General features: G+C 36.4%; 1 protein-coding gene across 1 annotated transcript in view; it reads right to left on the bottom strand.

The window, feature by feature from the left end:
* LOC306960436 (solute carrier family 22 member 7-like) overlaps window positions 1-18,386 on the bottom strand; it is a gene marked incomplete at both ends in the record, with an annotated part of 70,376 nt that extends 51,990 nt beyond the window's left edge. The window contains 2 exons of the mRNA XM_079552866.1: window positions 14,029-14,132; window positions 18,069-18,386. Coding sequence (XP_079408992.1) covers window positions 14,029-14,132; window positions 18,069-18,386 — 422 coding nt within the window. The remainder of the gene's footprint in view (window positions 1-14,028; window positions 14,133-18,068) is intronic.
* Window positions 18,387-18,933: the final 547 nt, after the last annotated feature.

Consider the following 18,933-nt stretch of genomic DNA (forward strand, 5'->3'; position numbering starts at 1 on the left):
ACCCTCCGCCTTAACCGAGCGCAGTTTCTCCAGTTCGGCTCTATCCAAATCTAACAAGTTCTCACCTGGTGCTTACAGCATATTGGTCAAAGTAACGCCTCAAAGCCAAGACTTACAAACAGATCCTTTTCCTTACATTGCTGCCTCGTTGTTGTCACTTTTTCACATTCTTTTTCATCACATATTTGCCAGAGTTTGACACATTTTTTATCAATTTTTTTGTATTATTTTTTGTCACATTTTTTGTTTTTTTTGTCACATTTTTATTATTTTTTGTCACATTTTTATTTTTTGTCACTTTTTTGTTTTTTCGTCACATTTTTATTATTTTTTGTCACATTTTTTTTGTTTTTTGTCACATTTTTTTTTGTTTTTTGTCACATTTTTATTATTTTTTGTCACATTTTTATTTTTTTGTCACATTTTCATTATTTTTGTCACATTTTAATTTTTTGTCACAATTTTATTTTTTGTCATATTTTTTGGTTTTTTTGTTACATTTTTATTATTTTTTGTTACATTTTTATTATTTTTTATCATATTTTATTGTTTTTTGTCACATTTTATTTTTTTTTCTATTTTTTTGTTTTTGTCACAGTTTTATTATCATTATTTTTACATTTTTATTTTTTTGTTGTCATATTTATTTGTTTTTTTGTCACATTTTATATTTTATTTTTTTGATTTTTACACTTTTTCCAATAAGCCTTTACATTTGAGTAAAACCAAACTGGAGAGAAAGTGCTCTGTTCAGGTGGGAGGTCAGAGGTTAAATAGGGAAAACGTGGAAGAGCTCGGTAGCTATAGAGGAGGAGAGGCTAAATGCTAACGCTAACGTGCTGTGTTAACGTGACTGAGGACACGCGTGAAGACCAGACCGGGTACACATGAACTCGTCTAAGCTCAGGGAAGAACAGATCTCAGTATGGAAAAACATTATCAAAGTATTTTTTCAGCACAGTTTATGGCACCTTATCTGTCTGTTTGTCAATGAAACTCTCAACAGTTTGGACCCGGCAGGAGCTGCACAAACACTGGCAGTTCCAGACCTGCCGCCTGTAACAGTCACTGACTCTGGTGGCGTTTCGGACATAGTGCTCGTTACTTTGTCCTCGTCTGGAACGCCAACAGAATCAGTGACTACAGCTTCTACTGTACAAGTGGCTGAACTTTGGGGAGACAGTGGAATATTTTTGGATAAATATCAGTCAGATTTGTTTTATTTGAATGGATTATTGCCTCTTTGACTGAGGGGGGGCGCTATCGATCATTTAACAGCTCAAGCTAAAGGTCAGAGCTATTGTTAGCGACTTTTCACTGTAACTATTTATCTTATTAATGAGAAATGAGCAGCATGTGATTAAAGCAGCTGTTCATCCATTCTGTTGTGTTTAGTTCAAAGACCTCTCTCTCTGTTTCCTCCGACAAAACAGTGAGGACATTCAGACACAGCCGGGGAGAGGCTCTCTGGTCCAATCAGGAGGGGAGGGGGGTGTTTACCAGGAAAATGAAGAAAAATGAGATTTGTGTCCATTTGCACCTAAAATATTACGTTCATTTATTAATTAACATTTCAAACCCTCTCCCAGCGGCTGGAACGTTGACGCATTTTATTTTGTCGGGACAACAGGAAGTGTTTCGTTGCTGTTAGCGGAGCTTTGACATCAATGTCACTGCAGGTTTCTGTTTCGTTTTTACCGGACCGGATTATTTGTTGTTATCTTGCGTAAAAGGCGAGTTTAGACGGAGCGTTTGTGTTTGTGATCGATCATGAGACTGACCCGAGAGAAGACGAGACGCTCGCGCTGATGGGAGGAGTTATTTTGAGGCGTGGGACTGACCTGCACACGGAGCAGCTGGACGTGCTTTGAAGACGCGATGGAGACTTTATTAAAACCCTGGAGGGTCATAAACATTTGTTGTTTGCCCTGTTTCCAAATATCGTCACAGGAGGTTTGAAAAGTGGCTAAATCTGTGTCAAAGTTACGCTGGGATCAGCTCCTCCGCAGCGTCCCCCTCGGCCCGGGTTCAGTTTGTTACTTCCTGCACCTGAGTTTTCATTTACACCAGTATGAGACAAATTCCTAACATGGGGAATATTTCTACCACTATAGTTTCTAATAAAAGCCCCGGCCTGTTTTAGAGACCGGCTTTAATTTGCCTCCGCCAGCCGCGAACCCGGCCCCTGTCGGAGACCCGGCCCCTGTCGGAGACCCGGCCTCTGTTAGACCCGGCCCCTAATGGAATACAGGCCAGTATTAGAGCATTTACGGTACTTTCACATTTCACTCTCACTCTCTCCTCACTTCTTACTCACTTTAAGACTGAATCTGAGACACGACTTTGTGACTTTTCCTTCATAAACAATGCAATGTTACTTATTATTGCTCATGTTAAGTTGATTAAAGCACATTCTGGTTTTGCGTTGTCTCTGTGATCGTCTGTTTTCATCAGAATGACATGTTTAATAGTGAGTTGTATATTGAGAAATGTGCGTGTGCGTCATGTGAGCCGCACTCAGGCCTGGAGCTGCGCTGGCGTTCCTGAAAAACACTGATCAATCTGCACTTGTAAATCACAGGGAGTCAGGAGTGAAGCCACAACAGTCACACACGCACGTGATCAAACAGGACTCATGCTCCAGAAATAATCAGTGTGACCTGACACATTCATCTCATTCTGAACGTCGTCTCCTCTTTCTGAGACAGTCATGTGACCCCAGTTCATCTGAGCCGAGAGGGAGGACGCTGGACTTTGGGGCAGTTTTTGTCTCATGTGGAAAGGTCAAACCGTACAGAGAGATCAAGCAGAGATCAAGTCCACAATTCTGTCACCATTTGGCCTTTTTGTTTCCCTGTTTCGGTTTGTGTTTGTGTTTGTGTCTGTACTCGGTGTTTTATTTTGAAACGTCTTTTTGCGGTTTTGTTTAACCTCTTAACTCCCACCTGAACCGAGAGCATTTTCTACAGTTCAGCTTTACCCAAATCCTGTAGGCCAGTGTAACACCTCATTTTTTTTTGTCATGTTAGTTACATGTTTTCACATTTCAACAACTAGACATGATTTTTTTTTTTATATACATGATTGAAAAGGAGCACGATGAAGACAGCGCTTATGCTAAGTGCCCCTTTCTTCAAATACAAAAGGTAGACAAAAAAAACAAAACATAAATGGTCTGATTCGCAGGTATTATACTTTAAGCCATAAGCTAGAATAAACAACACAGGTACTACTGTTTTTAAAGTTAAAATCTAATATAAAAAGATCTACAAACTCATTTAAATGGATCTTTTTCCTCACGTTTTTGTCCTTTTTTGGTAATTTTTTTGTCACATTTTTTGTAATTTTTTGTAATTTTTTGGTAATTTTTTGTCTTTTTTGACACATTTTTGTCATTTTTTGTATTTTTTTTGTATTTTTTTGTCACTTTTTTCGTCATTTTTTGTCATTTTTATGTAATTTTTTGGTCACATTTTTTGTCATTTTTTCGTCACTTTTTTGTCATTTTTTGTCATTTTTATGTAATTTTTTGGTCACATTTTTTGTCATTTTTTCGTCACTTTTTTCGTCAAAGTTTTCTCACTTTTTTGTCACATTTCCATCATTGTTTTCGTCTCTATTTTCTCACCTTTTTTCCAGAAGCTTTTGGATTGGGGTAAAGCCAAACTGGAGAAAATGTGCGCGGTTCAGGTGGGAGTTAAGGGGTTAACTTCCCTCCTTACCCGCCCTGATGTGCTTCACCCGTGCCCCGTTTCCTCTTGTATTTATGCCCCTGTGTTTCCCTTGTCCTCTGTCGTGTCATTTTAGGTTTTATTTTCCTCGTTCCACCACACCACCATGACAAATTCAACATTTTGATCGCTTTGGACCAACTCAGATGTTGACGGTGTTGTGACGTCGTGTGAAAGTCTCCAGAGAGAGAGCAGGACCTGGTGGATGTTCCCCATGTTCCCGGGGTTAAGTTGAGTCGTTGTACTTGGAAACATCAACTTTTCCTGCAGTGGTTCAATGTAGAGATTTAAATCTTGTTTCCTTCTCATTTTAGTTTTAATCCATCCACTTTCTTCCGCTTTATCCGGGGGGCAGCAGTCTCAGCAGAGATACCCAGACTTCCCGATCCACACACACCTCCTCTAGCTGTTCTGACCCCGAGGCCACACCAGGCCAGCGTGTCCTGGGTCTTCCACGAGCCGACCGGGATGTATCCGGAACAAATGCATTTTAGTTTTAAAGGGGGGTATTCTGCTTTTTTCAGTCCCATAGCACCAGTCTATATCACACTACAATGAGGAGCAAACCTTCTGTTGGTCTGTAAATGCAGTAAATTAGAATAACTGCCTTGTATAAAATGTCTCTCTCAAAATGGCTGTAGTGAATGTCTTGAAATAGGCCTCTGTCTCTTTAACCTCTTAACTTCCGCCTGAACCGAGAGGATCTTTTTCCTCACGTTATCAGATTTTTTTCCATCATTTTGTTGTTGGGTGTTCAACTCATTTTTGTAACTTTTTTGTCATTTTATTGTCAATTTTGTATCAAATTTTTGTCATATTTTTGTCATTTTTTTAATCAAATTTTTGTCATTTTTTTGTCGTTTTTTTATCATTTTTTTTGTCATTTTTTTGTCCAATTTTAATCACATTTTTGTCACATTTTGTAATTTTTTTGTCATTTTATTGTCATGTTTTTATCAAATTTTTGTCATATTTTTGTCATTTTCAAATTTTTGTCATTTTTTTGTCATTTTATTTTTCTCACATTTTTGACATTTTTTCGTCATTTTTTATCACATTTTTGTCACATTTTGTCATTTTTTTGTCAAATTTTTATCAAATTTTTGTCAAATTTTTATCAAATTTTTGCCATTTATTCGTCCATTTTTTTTTTCAATTTCTTGTGACATCTTTGCCGCTTTTTCATCCATTTTTCGTCACTTTCTTGTCAGTGTTTTCTCACTTTTTTCTCACATTTCCATCATTGTTTTCGTCTCAGTTTTGTTGCTATTTCACAGCTTTTTTCCAGAAGCTTTTGGATTGGGGTAAAGCTGGAGAAAATGTGCTCGGTTCAGGTGGGAGTGAAGAGGCTGAGAACCTCTGACCCTTTCAGACACGCCCCCTCCACACGCTGTCTGTGGCATCAGTGGGGAGGGGGTTCTGCTGAGGAGCAGTGGTTGGTTACTCGGCTGGTGACGAAAGCTCGGAGGCGTCTCCAGGAGGTGGGGGCGTTCCTAGGAGGACTCAGGCAAACCTATCCCTAAAATGGCCGCCATCAGAGTTTTTACAGATTACTCAAAAATACGTGAATGTGCCAAGGCAACACTTCAGGCATGTTTTTAATGAGGGAATGACATAATAACATGATGTAAAGCTTGAGAAAGTCGATTTAATGTAAAAAACGGCCTAACTTTCTCCAGGAAGTGACTCCAACATGGCTGTGACTGCTGCTCACTGAGACGTCTCCGAAACATCCCCTGGAGATCAGGCCAGTCCCCAGGTAGTGTCAGTGGAAACATTTCAGTGGAGACTGCACGGAGACTTGGAAAAGTGTCCATGTGGGCTCGGTCTTCAGCGGCTGTGTCTCCAAAGCCTGTCGGATCAAAAAGAGTCATATGGAGTGTCTTTGAGGTCTCCTTGGCGTCCGACAGGTTTTGGAGACATTGCAGGGACGTCACGGAAACGTCTCACAGGTTCAGGACAACAGTGTTCGCGACACAACTGCTTAACCTCTTACCACCCGCCAAAACCAAGTGCATGCTGTGCCATTGTCGTCACTTTTTATTTCCCTTATGTGTTTTTGCCATTTTTTAATTACTTTTTTGCTGGACTTTTGTCATTTTTTTTGCTGAATTTTTGTCATTTCTTTGCTGAATTTTGGTCATTTTTTTGCTGAATTTTTGTCATTTTTTTGCTGAATTTTTGTCTTTTTTTTGCTGAATTTTGGTCATTTTTCTGCTGGATTTTTGTCACTTTTTTGCTGGATTTTTGTCATTTTTCTGCTGGAATTTTGTCACTTTTTTGCTGGATTTTTGTCATTTTTCTGCTGGATTTTTGTCACTTTTTTGCTGGATTTTTGTCTTTTTTCTGCTGGATTTTTGTCACTTTTTTGCTGGATTTTTGTCTTTTTTTCTGCTGGATTTTTGTCTTTTTTTTGCTGGATTTTTTTCATTTCTTTGCTGAATTTTGGTCATTTTTTTGCTGTATTTTTGTCATTTTTTTGCTGGATTTTTGTCTTTTTTTGCTGGATTTTTTTCATTTTTTTGCTGGATTTTGGTCATTTTTTTGCTGGATTTTTGTCATTTTTTTTGCTGGATTTTTGTCATTTTTTTGCTGGATTTTTGTCATTTTTTTGCTGGATTTTTTTCATTTTTTTGCTGGATTTTTTTCATTTTTTTGCTGGATTTTGGTCATTTTTTTGCTGATTTTTTTGTCATTTTTTTGCTGGATTTTTGTCTTTTTTCTGCTGGATTTTTGTCATTTTTTTGCTGGATTTTTTTCATTTTTTTGCTGGATTTTTGTCATTTTTTTGCTGGATTTTTGTCATTTTTTTGCTGGATTTTTTCATTTTTTTGCTGGATTTTTGTCATTTTTTTGCTGGATTTTGGTCATTTTTTTGCTGATTTTTTTGTCATTTTTTTGCTGGATTTTTGTCTTTTTTCTGCTGGATTTTTGTCTTTTTTTTGCTGGATTTTTTTCATTTTTTTGCTGGATTTTTGTCATTTTTTTGCTGGATTTTTGTCATTTTTTTGCTGGATTTTTGTCTTTTTTTTGCTGAATTTTTTTCTTTTTTTTGCTGATTTTTTTGTCATTTTTTTGCTGGATTTTTGTCATTTTTTTGCTGGATTTTTGTCATTTTTTTGCTGGATTTTTGTCATTTTTTTGCTGGATTTTTTCATTTTTTTGCTGGATTTTTGTCATTTTTTTGCTGAATTTTGGTCATTTTTTTGCTGGATTTTTGTCATTTTTCTGCTGCCCTTTTCTCACCTTTTTGTTGACTTTTTGTCATTTTTGTCGCTGTTTTTGGTCACTTTTTAGCGCTTTTTTTGTTGTCTTTACATCCTCATTTTCTTTTTTTCCTCTTTTATCGCTGTTTTGAAGAAGCTTTTAGCTTTGGAGAATTTGGAGAACAGGAGAGAACATGTTCAGGTGGGAGTTAAGAGGTTAAAGGCCCTGAACATGATTTTCAAAATGTGTGTTTTCCCCTTGGAAACATTTGTGAGAAAAAAACCTGTTCATCGAATAATAAAGCTTTTGTATCAGTTTCATGAACTTGGCGGCGAGTTTTTGAACATTTCTCTTGAAGAGACTCAGAGAGGACCTGCCTGTGAATGCCCACGCTGCTGTGTGGCTCGAATCATGTGGGACTTCACCTCAGCCCAAATCTTCACATGGACGAGGAGGGACGAGGACGAGCTATTCCACACACGGAAGCTCGTAGTTTGTTTACAGATCCAACATGACGGCAGCGACGCCATCTTTAAATCACGCTTCAGACCGTGTTCTAAACAGTAACGCTCGAGAGTTTACAGCGGGTTCGTCATACGTGATCAGATACGATTGGCTGTGGCGACTGCAGACACATGAGAGACATTCAGCACCAGGGCTGGACTTCGGGAGTTTTCCCGGTGGGCCGACGTACTTTTGGGCCGGTTGGGCCTGTCAGATCGAGAAAAGGCCCGTTATACCTGACACCGGCCCACAATTAGCGGGAAGAGCCATCAGAATCTCTATCATTACATAGATGCAATTACACAACTCCTCCACTAGAGGGACGTGGTGGCGTTTTCTTGAGTTATGGTTCCCACATAATGAGCAATGGGCCTCTGGGACATAACACTCATGACCCTCACATTGAAAATATAAGAGGAAATAGATTATTGTAACTCCCTCCAGGACCCACACAACCTCAGACCTCTATTTTTATACATTTTAGACAAATGTTTGCAAAGAAGTGCATGCTGGGAGTTGTCAGGTGACTCCGTCTGGCCCCTCGTCGTAAGTGCAGTTTGGAAATCTTGTTTCCATTGAAAGGATTTACAATGTTTGGCCTTTTGGGGACTTTTATTCTCACTAACCCTCTCTGACTCCATTTCATCTTCATCCACAGAGGAACTTCATGAACGGAACACACATTTTAAGATTGTTATGTAATTTTACAAAAGTTCCTTCAAGTTATAAATGAAAAGATTAAAGTGTCGAGTGCTGTGAGGTGTGAGCTTGAGTTCGGCAGAAACAAAATGCAACTATTGTCCTCGATTCGCAGCTTATACTGTTTTAGTTCAAGCCAAGAGCTTATTGTTTTGCTCATCACCTCAGCATTGAATATGACTGTTTTTTTTTTAGGGCCAATCTTGACCCAAAAGTCCCGGGTCAGTCCAGCCCTGTTCAGCACAATAAACGGCTCTGGACGATCGTAAACCACACCTCTCTTACCAGAACATTCACTGGTCCCCAGCGATAGCCGGGGTCGAAAGGGCCCTGCAGGTGAAATGTGCCATAAACTCATCCCTGTGAAGAATTGAGATGCTACAAATATGTTTTGGAAAGTTAAGGGAAGAGTTGGGACAAAAGTAACATTTTAATTGACTGTTTTTCTCTTTTTATTGTCGGTTTTCAAAGAATCAGGTATAGAACCGTTAAGACCGCGTCCACCTCTCGTAGACCATGTGGAGACTCAGACCGAGACTCGCCTTATCTCCAGGGGATGTATCAGAGACTCTACACTAGTCTCCAGGCCGCCAGTGTCTGCAACTCTCCTCTGGTGGTTCTTCATTCACAAATACTGACGCACAGAATCCCCCCGACAACACTCTGCAATCCAAATATGGTCACTTCCTTTGTGGGAGACCGACGGGGATACACAGGGCGCATGTGCAGACATTGACCCCTTAACTCCCACCTGAACCGAGCACATTTTCTCCAGTTTGGCTTTACCCCAATCCAAAAGCTTCTGGGGAAAAGGTGGGAAAAAAGCAACAAAACTGAGACGAAAACCATGATGGAAATGGGACAAAAAAGTGACGAAAAAATGGACAAAAAAGTGACGAAAAATGGATGAAAAAGTGACAAAAATGTCACAAGAAATTGACAAAATTGACAAAAATGTGACAAAAATATGACAAAAAATGTGATAAAAAATAACAAAAAAATGACAAAAATGTGACAGAAAAATGAAAAAAATTGACAAAAATGTGATAAAAATTTTAGAAAAAATGACAAAAATGTGACAAAAATGTGATAAAAAATAACAAAAAAATGACAAAAATGTGATAAAAATGTGACAGAAAAATGACAAAAATTTGACAAAAATGAGCAAAGGTGTGATAAAAAATTACAAAAAAATGACAAAAATGTGACAAAAATTTGACAAAAATGTGATAAAAAATAACAAAAAAATGACAAAAATTTGACAAAAATGTGATAAAAAATAACAAAAAAATGACAAAAATTTGACAAAAATTTGACAAAAATGTGATAAAAAATAACAAAAAAAATGACCAAAAAATGACAAAAATGTGATAAAAATGTGATAAAAATGTGACAGAAAAATGTGACAAAAATGTGACAGAAAAATGACAAAAATGTTACAAAAATGTGACAAAAAATGACAAAAAAGTTACAAAAATGAGTTGAATACCCAACAAAAAAATGATGGAAAAAAAATCTGATGACGTGAGGAAAAAGATCCTCTCGGTTCAGGCGGGAGTTAAGAGGTTCACAACATCTGACCTTTAGTCGCTCCTTAAGACTCCACACTCACATTTAGAAGTTGTTGTTTTTTCAGTATCTAACTCCTGCCTGATGAGCTTTGAACAAACAATGCAGTCTTCTTCCCATTTCTGTCAGTAATCCACAGCTAAAGTTCACCTGCAGCCTCTCGTACGGCCCCACAGCCCACACTGGTCACATTAGAGCTCTCCTGCAGCCTCTCGTATGGCCCCACAGCCCACACTGGTCACATTAGAGCTCTCCTGCAGCCTCTCGTACGGCCCCACAGCCCACACTGGTCACATTAGAGCTCTCCTGCAGCCTCTCGTACGGCCCCACACCCCACACTGGTCACATTAGAGCTCTCCGTGTGACTGTGCGTGACCCGCTCTGACCTTTTCCTTCTCGGCGTTCGAAGAATAAACTCTCATGTGACTCTTTAACCAATTCAGCGTAAATGTCAGCGTCCGTCTGTGCAGTTATCTGACATCAGCTCCAGTCACGCTTCAGTCACAGAGTCTCTGAACAACAGCAGCCAAAGCAACCTGACCCTGAGGGCGAGACGCTGCAGGTGGACAGGAGGCACTCGGAGACATCCGTGTGGAGCCTGGACGAGCTTCAATCCTAGTTTTGTTCGACCTCAGCGCAGCCTTTGACACAATCGACCACGATATTCTCCTGCAGAGGTTAGAATGTGACGTAGGCATCAGGGGAGCAGCCCTCTCCTGGTTTCAATCTTACTTATCTGACAGGCAACAACAGGGGCGGACTGGCCACATGTCCATTCTGGAAGAGCACAGAAGGGCCACCGGTCCCGCCTCAACCGAGCTTTACCCAAATCTAAAAGCTAAAAAGAAAAGCATCAAAATAGCGAGAAAAAGAGGGAAAAAGTCAACAAAAACACGGACAAAAAAAAAACTACACGACAAAAAATGGTAGAAAAAATGATTCAAAAAACCAAACAAAAATGACAAAAATGTGACAAAAAAATGTGACAAAAAAATGTGACAAAAAATGACTAAAAAATGACTAAAAAATGACAAAAAATGACAAAAAAATGACAAAAAAATGACAAAAAAATGACAAAAAACGACAAAAAAATGACAAAAAAATGACAAAAAAATGACAAAAAACGACAAAAATGTGACAAAAATGTGACCAAAAAATGACCCTAAAAATGACAAAAATGTGACAAAAAAATGTGACAAAAAATGACAAAATAAATGACAAAAAATGACAAAAAAAATGACAAAAAAATGACAAGAAATGACTAAAAAATGACTAAAAAATGACAAAAAACGACAAAAATGTGACAAAAATGTGACCAAAAATGTGACCAAAAAAATGACAAAAAATGACAAAAAATGACAAAAATGTGTCAAAAAAATGACAAAAAATGACAAAAAAATTACAAAAATGTGACCAAAAAAATGACAAAAAATGACAAAAAATGACAAAAATGTGTCAAAAAAATGACAAAAAATGACAAAAAAATTACAAAAATGTGACAAAAAATGACAAAAATTTGACATACAAAACCATTAAACTTAAACTTAATTAGATCTGTAAAAACCTTCTAAATGTTGTTCAGTGTGAGTCTGGGAAGTGTGGAGTCACTAAAGGTCAGATGTTGCGTCCTGTGTATAAACCTCCATCTTTAACCGCTGCCGTCTCCCACAGGAAATGACCATATTTGGATCACAGCGTCATCTCGGTCACAGCCTTTCCTGCTACACATGGACACCAAACTGTCAACATAATCTGTACATTAACTATCTGCACATGTTTAAGATTCCAGAGTTTCCGATCAGCCAAAATTTTGCTGAGCTCCTACATTTGAAAATACAGACTCAGACTTTCTTGTAATTGTAATGTTGGTTCGGGGCATCAGTGGAGGATCTTTCAGAGTCTGGTCCAGTTTCTGTCTGAGCCTTTTTGGAAAGAAATGCAAAATGTACAAATGTGTTTTTAATGTAGTGAAGAAACCCTTTCTTGTTGTGTTTTCGTTGTTGTGTTTTTTTTGGATGCTTTTCTTTTCACCCCTTAACTCCCACCTGAACGGATCCCATTTTCTCCAGTTTGGCTTTACCCTAATCAAAAAGCTTCTTGGGAAAAAACATCAATAGAGCCACAAAAAATAAGAAGAAAGCAAGGATGTAAACGCAACAAAAATGTGACAAAAATGTGACAAAAATTCAACAAAAACTCAACAAAAATGTGACAAAAATGTGACAAAAATTCAACAAAAATGTGACAAAAATTCAACAAAAATGTGACAAAAATTCAACAAAAATGTGACAAAAATTCAACAAAAATGTGACAAAAATTCAACAAAAAAGTGACAAAAATTCAACAAAAACTCAACAAAAATGTGACAAAAATTCAACGAAAAAGTGACAGAAATTCAACAAAAATTCAACAAAAATGTGACAAAAATTCAACAAAAAAATTGACAAAATTCAACAAAAATGTGACAAAAATTCAAAAAAAAGTGACAAAAAATCAACAAAAAATCAACAAAAAATCAACAAAAAATCAACAAAAAATCAACAAAAAATCAACAAAAAATTAACGAAAATGTGACAAAAATTCAACAAAAATGTGACAAAAATTCAACTAAAATGTCACAAAAAAGGAAAAAAAGGAAAAAAAAAACATACAAAAGGTGACACTACACAGCAACAGCGCGAGGAAAAAGATCAGTTTTGTGGGTCTTAGCTTTCAAATGAGGTGTTACACAGCCCAAAGAGGACAGACTGCATTTGGTTTAGGCGGGTGGTAAGAGGTTAAGCTTTTAGATTTGGGTAAAGCTCAGTTAAAGTCTGGAAGTCTAAATGTTTTGCAATTTTTTCAATATGTGCAAAATCGACCTCCTGGTTTTGTAAAGTTTTCACAGGTTACACTTCCCGGAAATCTGCAGCGAATCAGAGTCTGTGTTGACCAATGAGACGAGCCTTTCCTGTGAACCGGCTTGGCAGGTCCAATCAGGAGGGAGGGGGAGGGGCTTGATGGTTGACCTTTGAAAATTCTGTTCCTGCTCCTTCTCATTTTGCAAACAAAGAAGGGCTTTCTGGTCCAAGACGGGAGGAATTTACTTAAAAATGTCACTTTCCTCACTTTGTAAACGTACAGACTATCACTTTAAGGCAGGGGGTAAGAGATTAACCTCTTAACTCCCGCCTGAACCGAGAGGATCTTTTTCCTCACGTCATCAGATTTTTTTTTTTCCATCATTTTTTTGTTGGGTATTCGACTCATTCTTGTAACTTTTTTGTCATTTTTTGTCAAATTTTGTCATTTTTTATCACATTTTTGTCTTTTTTTTTGGTCAATTTTTTGTCATTTTTTTTCGTCAATTTTTAATCACATTTTTGTTATTTTTTTGTCACATTTTTATCACATTTTTGTTCTTTTTTCCATCGATTTTTTATCACATTTTTGTCAGATTTTTGTCATTTTTTTGTCTCATTTTTATCACATTTTTGTCACATTTCTGTCATTTTTTTGTCACATTTTTATCACATTTTTGTTATTTTTTTGTCACATTTTTATCACATTTTTATCACATTTTTGTCATTTTTTTTGTCAATTTTTTGTTATTTTTTCGTGAATTTTTTATCACATTTTTGTCATTTTTTTCGTCAATTTTCTGTCACATTTTTGTCATTTTGTCGTCAGTTTTTTATCAAATTTTGTCATTTTTTTGTCACATTTTTTGTCACATTTTTATCACATTTTTGTCCTTTTTTCCATCAATTTTTATCACATTTTTGTCACATTTTTGTCACATTTTTATCACATTTTTATCACATTTTTATCACATTTTTGTCACATTTTGTCACATTTTTGTCATTTTTTTTGTTATTTTTTGTCAAATTTTTGTTAATTTTTCGTCAATTTTTTAAATTAAATTTTTGTCACATTTTGTCAAATTTTTGTCATTTTTTCGTCAATTTCTTATCAATTTCTTGTGACATTTTTGTGCAATTTTTGCCACTTTTTCATCACTTTTTCATCACTTTTTATCAATGTTTTCTCCCTTTTTTGTCACATTTCCATCATTGTTTTCGTCTCAGTTCTGTTGCTATTTTCTCACCTTTCTTCCAGAAGCTTTTGGATTGGGGTAAAGCCAAACTGGAGAAAATGTGCTCAGTTCAGGCGGGAGTTAAGGGGTTAAGGAGAAAATGGAAGGGCCCGGTGGGTGGCCCCAGAGCCAGTGGCCCATCTGTGCTCTTCCAGAATGTGACATGTGGCCTGTTGTACATGTTTTGAGAGGCTTCACGCGGTCGGGGAGTCGAACCCGAGACCCCCTCAGTGGTTCACTCACTTGTCGGAGAGCTGCCCGAAGATCACGGCCCCCACGGTCACCCCCAGGAAGAAATACGTGGCCAGCAGATGGTTCAGCCTCCGGTTCTCACACACCAGGTCCCACTGGAGAGGAGGAGGCGAGGAGTCAGGCACTATGTTACTCTATGTTTTTATATAAGACATTAAAGAGTAAAAACTAAACACTGAGGAGAGGAGGAGTCAGGCACTATGTTACTTTATGTTTTTATATAAGACATTAAAGAGTAAAAACTAAACACTGAGGAGAGGAGGAGTCAGGCACTATGTTACTCTATGTTTTTATATAAGACATTAAAGAGTAAAAACTAAACACTGAGGAGAGGAGGAGTCAGGCACTATGTTACTCTATGTTTTTATTTATGTTTTTATATAGAAACAAGACATTAAAGAGTAAAAACTAAACCCTGAGGAGAGGAGGAGTCAGGCACTATGTTACTCTATGTTTTTATATAAGACATTAAAGAGTAAAAACTAAACACTGAGGAGTCGAGGAGTCAGGCACTATGTTACTCTATGTTTTTATTTATGTTTTTATATAGAAACAAGACATTAAAGAGTAAAAACTAAACCCTGAGGAGTCGAGGAGTCAGGCACTATGTTACTCTATGTTTTTATATAAGACATTAAAGAGTAAAAACTAAACACTGAGGAGTCGAGGAGTCAGGCACTATGTTACTCTATGTTTTTATTTATGTTTTTATATAGAAACAAGACATTAAAGTGTAAAAACTAAACACTGAGGAGAGGAGGAGTCAGGCACTATGTTACTTTATGTTTTTATATAAGACATTAAAGAGTAAAAACTAAACACTGAGGAGAGGAGGAGTCAGGCACTATGTTACTCTATGTTTTTATATAAGACATTAAAGAGTAAAAACTAAACACTGAGGAGAGGAGGAGTCAGGCACTATGTTACTCTATGTTTTTATTTATGTTTTTATATAGAAACAAGACATTAAAGAGTAAAAACTAAACCCTGAGGAGAGGAGGAGTCAGGCACTATGTTACTCTATGTTTTTATATAAGACATTAAAGAGTAAAAACTAAACACTGAGGAGTCGAGGAGTCAGGCACTATGTTACTCTATGTTTTTATTTATGTTTTTATATAGAAACAAGACATTAAAGAGTAAAAACTAAACCCTGAGGAGTCGAGGAGTCAGGCACTATGTTACTCTATGTTTTTATATAAGACATTAAAGAGTAAAAACTAAACACTGAGGAGTCGAGGAGTCAGGCACTATGTTACTCTATGTTTTTATTTATGTTTTTATATAGAAACAAGACATTAAAGTGTAAAAACTAAACACTGAGGAGAGGAGGAGTCAGGCACTATGTTACTCTATGTTTTTTTAATTTTTGTAATTTTTGTGTAATTTTTTTGTAATTTTTTTGTAATTTTTTTGTCATATTTTCTGTCATTTTTCTGTCAATTTTTTGTCCATTTTTTGTCAATTTTTTGTCATTTTTTTGTCATTTTCTGTCATATTTTATGTCATTTTCTGTCATATTTTTGTCATTTTCTGTCATATTTTTGTCATTTTCTGTCATATTTTTGTAATTTTCTGTCATATTTTTGTCATTTTCTGTCATATTTTATGTCATTTTCTGTCATATTTTTGTCATTTTCTGTCATATTTTTGTCATTTTCTGTCATATTTTTGTCATTTTCTGTCATATTTTATGTCATTTTCTGTCATATTTTTGTCATTTTCTGTCATATTTTTGTCATTTTCTGTCATATTTTTGTCATTTTCTGTCATATTTTCTGTCATTTTCTGTCATATTTTTGTCATTTTTTTGTCAATTTTCTGTCATTTTCTGTCATATTTTTTTGTCATTTTCTGTCATATTTTTGTCATTTTTTCGTCAATTTTTTATCACATTTTTGTCATTTTCTTGTGACATTTTTGCAACTTTTTCATAAATTTTTCATCACTTTTTATCAATGTCTTTATGTTTTTATACAGAAACAAGACATTAAAGAGTAAAAACTAAACACTGAGGAGAGGGAGGAGTCAGGCACTATGTTACTCTATGTTTTTATATAGAAACAAGACATTAAAGAGTAAAAACTAAACACTGAGGAGAGGAGGAGTCAGGCACTATGTTACTCTATGTTTTTATATAAGACATTAAAGTGTAAAACTAAACACTGAGGAGAGGAGGAGTCAGGCACTATGTTACTCTATGTTTTTATATAGTTTTTATAACTAATTATTAGTGAAAAAATCTGAGAGAGAAAAAGTCCCCTTGTTGTAAATCAGGAGGAATCAGATCTGTAAAAATCCCCGTTAGGTTCTGAGTCTTGTGACCATTAAGACCATTTTACTTTTCATGTATTTATTATAATTTCTGTCACATTAATTGCTATAATTTCTGTAAATCTGTCATCGGCCGAGAGACGACGGAGGAAATAAGTCAGTGCTTCACAGTTGCATAAAATGAAAGAAAGCAGACATGTCGGAGATCTAGTAGGAGCTACTATATTTGTAATATGTACATTTTACTATATTTATCCCCAATCTGGATTAGAGAGTGTTGTCGGGGGGATTCCGTGCTAAATGAGGGTGAAACACAGCAGATGTTGGAGGGATTTCAGACAAAATACTAAGTCGACAAAACGTGGTAAAGTGGTTTTAGTCTGAAAGCTCATAAACTACGTCTAACATTCACAGTGAGTGAAGACACAGCGGGAACGGCAAGTTTATTTATATCATTTTATAGACAAGACAACTCTATGTGGCTGGAAAATGGAAAGACCGTGTTGGATTAAATTTTTAAATCTATTCCAAACTTTTCCAAACTTTCTCCCACAAAGGAAATGAGCATATTTGGATTACAGCGTCATCTCGGTCACAGCCTTTCGTGTCAGTGTTTGTGAATGAATAATCGTGGGAAAGACCAGGGAGCCACACAGACATGCTGGAGGAAATGTTTTTCCAAAATGTTTACATTTTTTCCCAAATTTTCCATTTTTTCCTCCAATTTTTTGAAAACGTAAAAAGAGAAAATTTCAAAAAATTTCATAAATGTTCCAAATTTTTCAAATTTTTTTCCCCCAAAGTTTTCTTCTTTTTTTTTTTTTTTTTGAAATGTTCATTTTCTTTTTAATTCAAATAATTTTCCATTTTTTTTCTGCAAATTTTCAGGAATTTTTGAAAACGTAGAAAGAGAAATACTTTTTTTTTTTTAATTCAAGACTGTTCCTTTTTTTTTTTTTTTTTTTAAATCTAAATGTATATATTTTTTTACTTTTCCAAACTGTGACAAAATTTTCAAACCTTTTCTAAAATTTTCCCAAAATGTAAAAAACAGTCCAAGGAAATGAGCATATTTGGATTACAGCGTCATCTCGGTCACAGCCTTTTCCTGCTACACGTGTATACCGAGCATATTTGTGAATGAATAAGCGCGGGAAAGCCCAGGGAGCGACATAGACATGTTGGAGGAAATGTTTTTCCAAAATGTTTCAATTTTTTCCAAATTTTTCCATTTTTTTCCCCAATTTTTTTGAAAAGATAAGGAAATAAAATTTAAAAAAATGTCCAAAATGTTCCAAATTTTTCAATTTCATATTTTTCCCGCAAATTTTAATTTTTTTTAAACGTAAAAAAAAGAACATTTCTAAAATGTTCCAAATTTTTCAAGTTTTATTTTTTTTCCCCAAAATGTTCATTTTTTTTTTAATTCAAATTATTTTCCATTTTTTTTCTGCAAATTTTACGGATTTTTTTAAAAAGTAAAAAAATAAATATTTAAAAAAAAAATCCAAATTGTTCCTTTTTTTTCACATTTTTCCTTTAAAAATATTTTAAAAATCTAAATTTATTTTGTTTTTTTTTTTACTTTTCCAAACTGTTACAAAATGTTCAAACATAGTCTAAAATGTTTCCAAAATGTAAAAAACAGTCCAAGGACATGAGCATATTTGGATTACACAGCCTTTTCCTGCTACACGTGTATACCGAGCGTATTTGTGAATGAATAATGGTGGGAAAGCCCATGGCGGCTCCATTACCTCGGTGGCGGTGGTGGACAGGACGTCGGTCTGGTTGTAGACCCAGCCGTGTGGACAGGACACGGTGGAATTGTCCGGTCCGCTGATCTCACACACGCCGGGGGAAACGGTCCTTCGAGCCGGCGTCAGGTCCGGGACGTCGTAGTCCAAGTCCCCGCCGGGCCCCGGGGCGCAGCGGTGATCGGGAACCGCCGAGATGAAGTTGTGGAGCAGGAAGTGGAGCGCCAGAGTGAGACGTGGGAGACACAGCATGGACAGAACCAGGAACTGGAACCGGTGGAACCCGCCCACGTCGTCCAGGAGCTCCTCGAAGCGCATTCTTACCACAGATGTGCAAAAGGACTCTTCACACACGGCTTTGGCTCAAGGTTAGGTTAATTCTGGACTCGCTTCATGAAATTTATAATAATATTTGGTCAAATTTGGACAAACCTAAGCAGTTTTAGCAGAAAGTTTATATATTTTTAATATATTCAAAAAAATCTGAATTCAGGAAATATTTAAATTAGAAATTGAAACTAATGAAATTGGAAAAAAATATTTTCAATTTTTCCGAAATATTTGGACGAAAGTCAAATGAACTGAAGTCGAACTGAAACAAAAGACAAAAAAAGAGATTTGGCTTAAATGTAGGCCATATGTTGAACACACGGCACTTTCTGTCAAACATGAAGCATTTCTGCAGATTTAAGTAGATCTTTGTGATGAGAAAAGATGAGGCAGGAGCTGCGGAGCGTCAGGGCAACACGTTTCTCAGATCCATCATCTGTCAGTCCTGTGTCAGCGCCCGTGTTTACAGCACTTCATTTCCCACAATCCCTTTGGCCTTTGTAGTTCAGGCAGCCGAGCGAGGCGGAGAAAAGAC

The sequence above is a fragment of the Gobius niger genome (genome assembly GCF_951799975.1).
Source record: "Gobius niger genome assembly, chromosome: 3".
In the NCBI taxonomy this organism is placed as follows: Eukaryota; Metazoa; Chordata; class Actinopteri; order Gobiiformes; family Gobiidae; genus Gobius; species Gobius niger.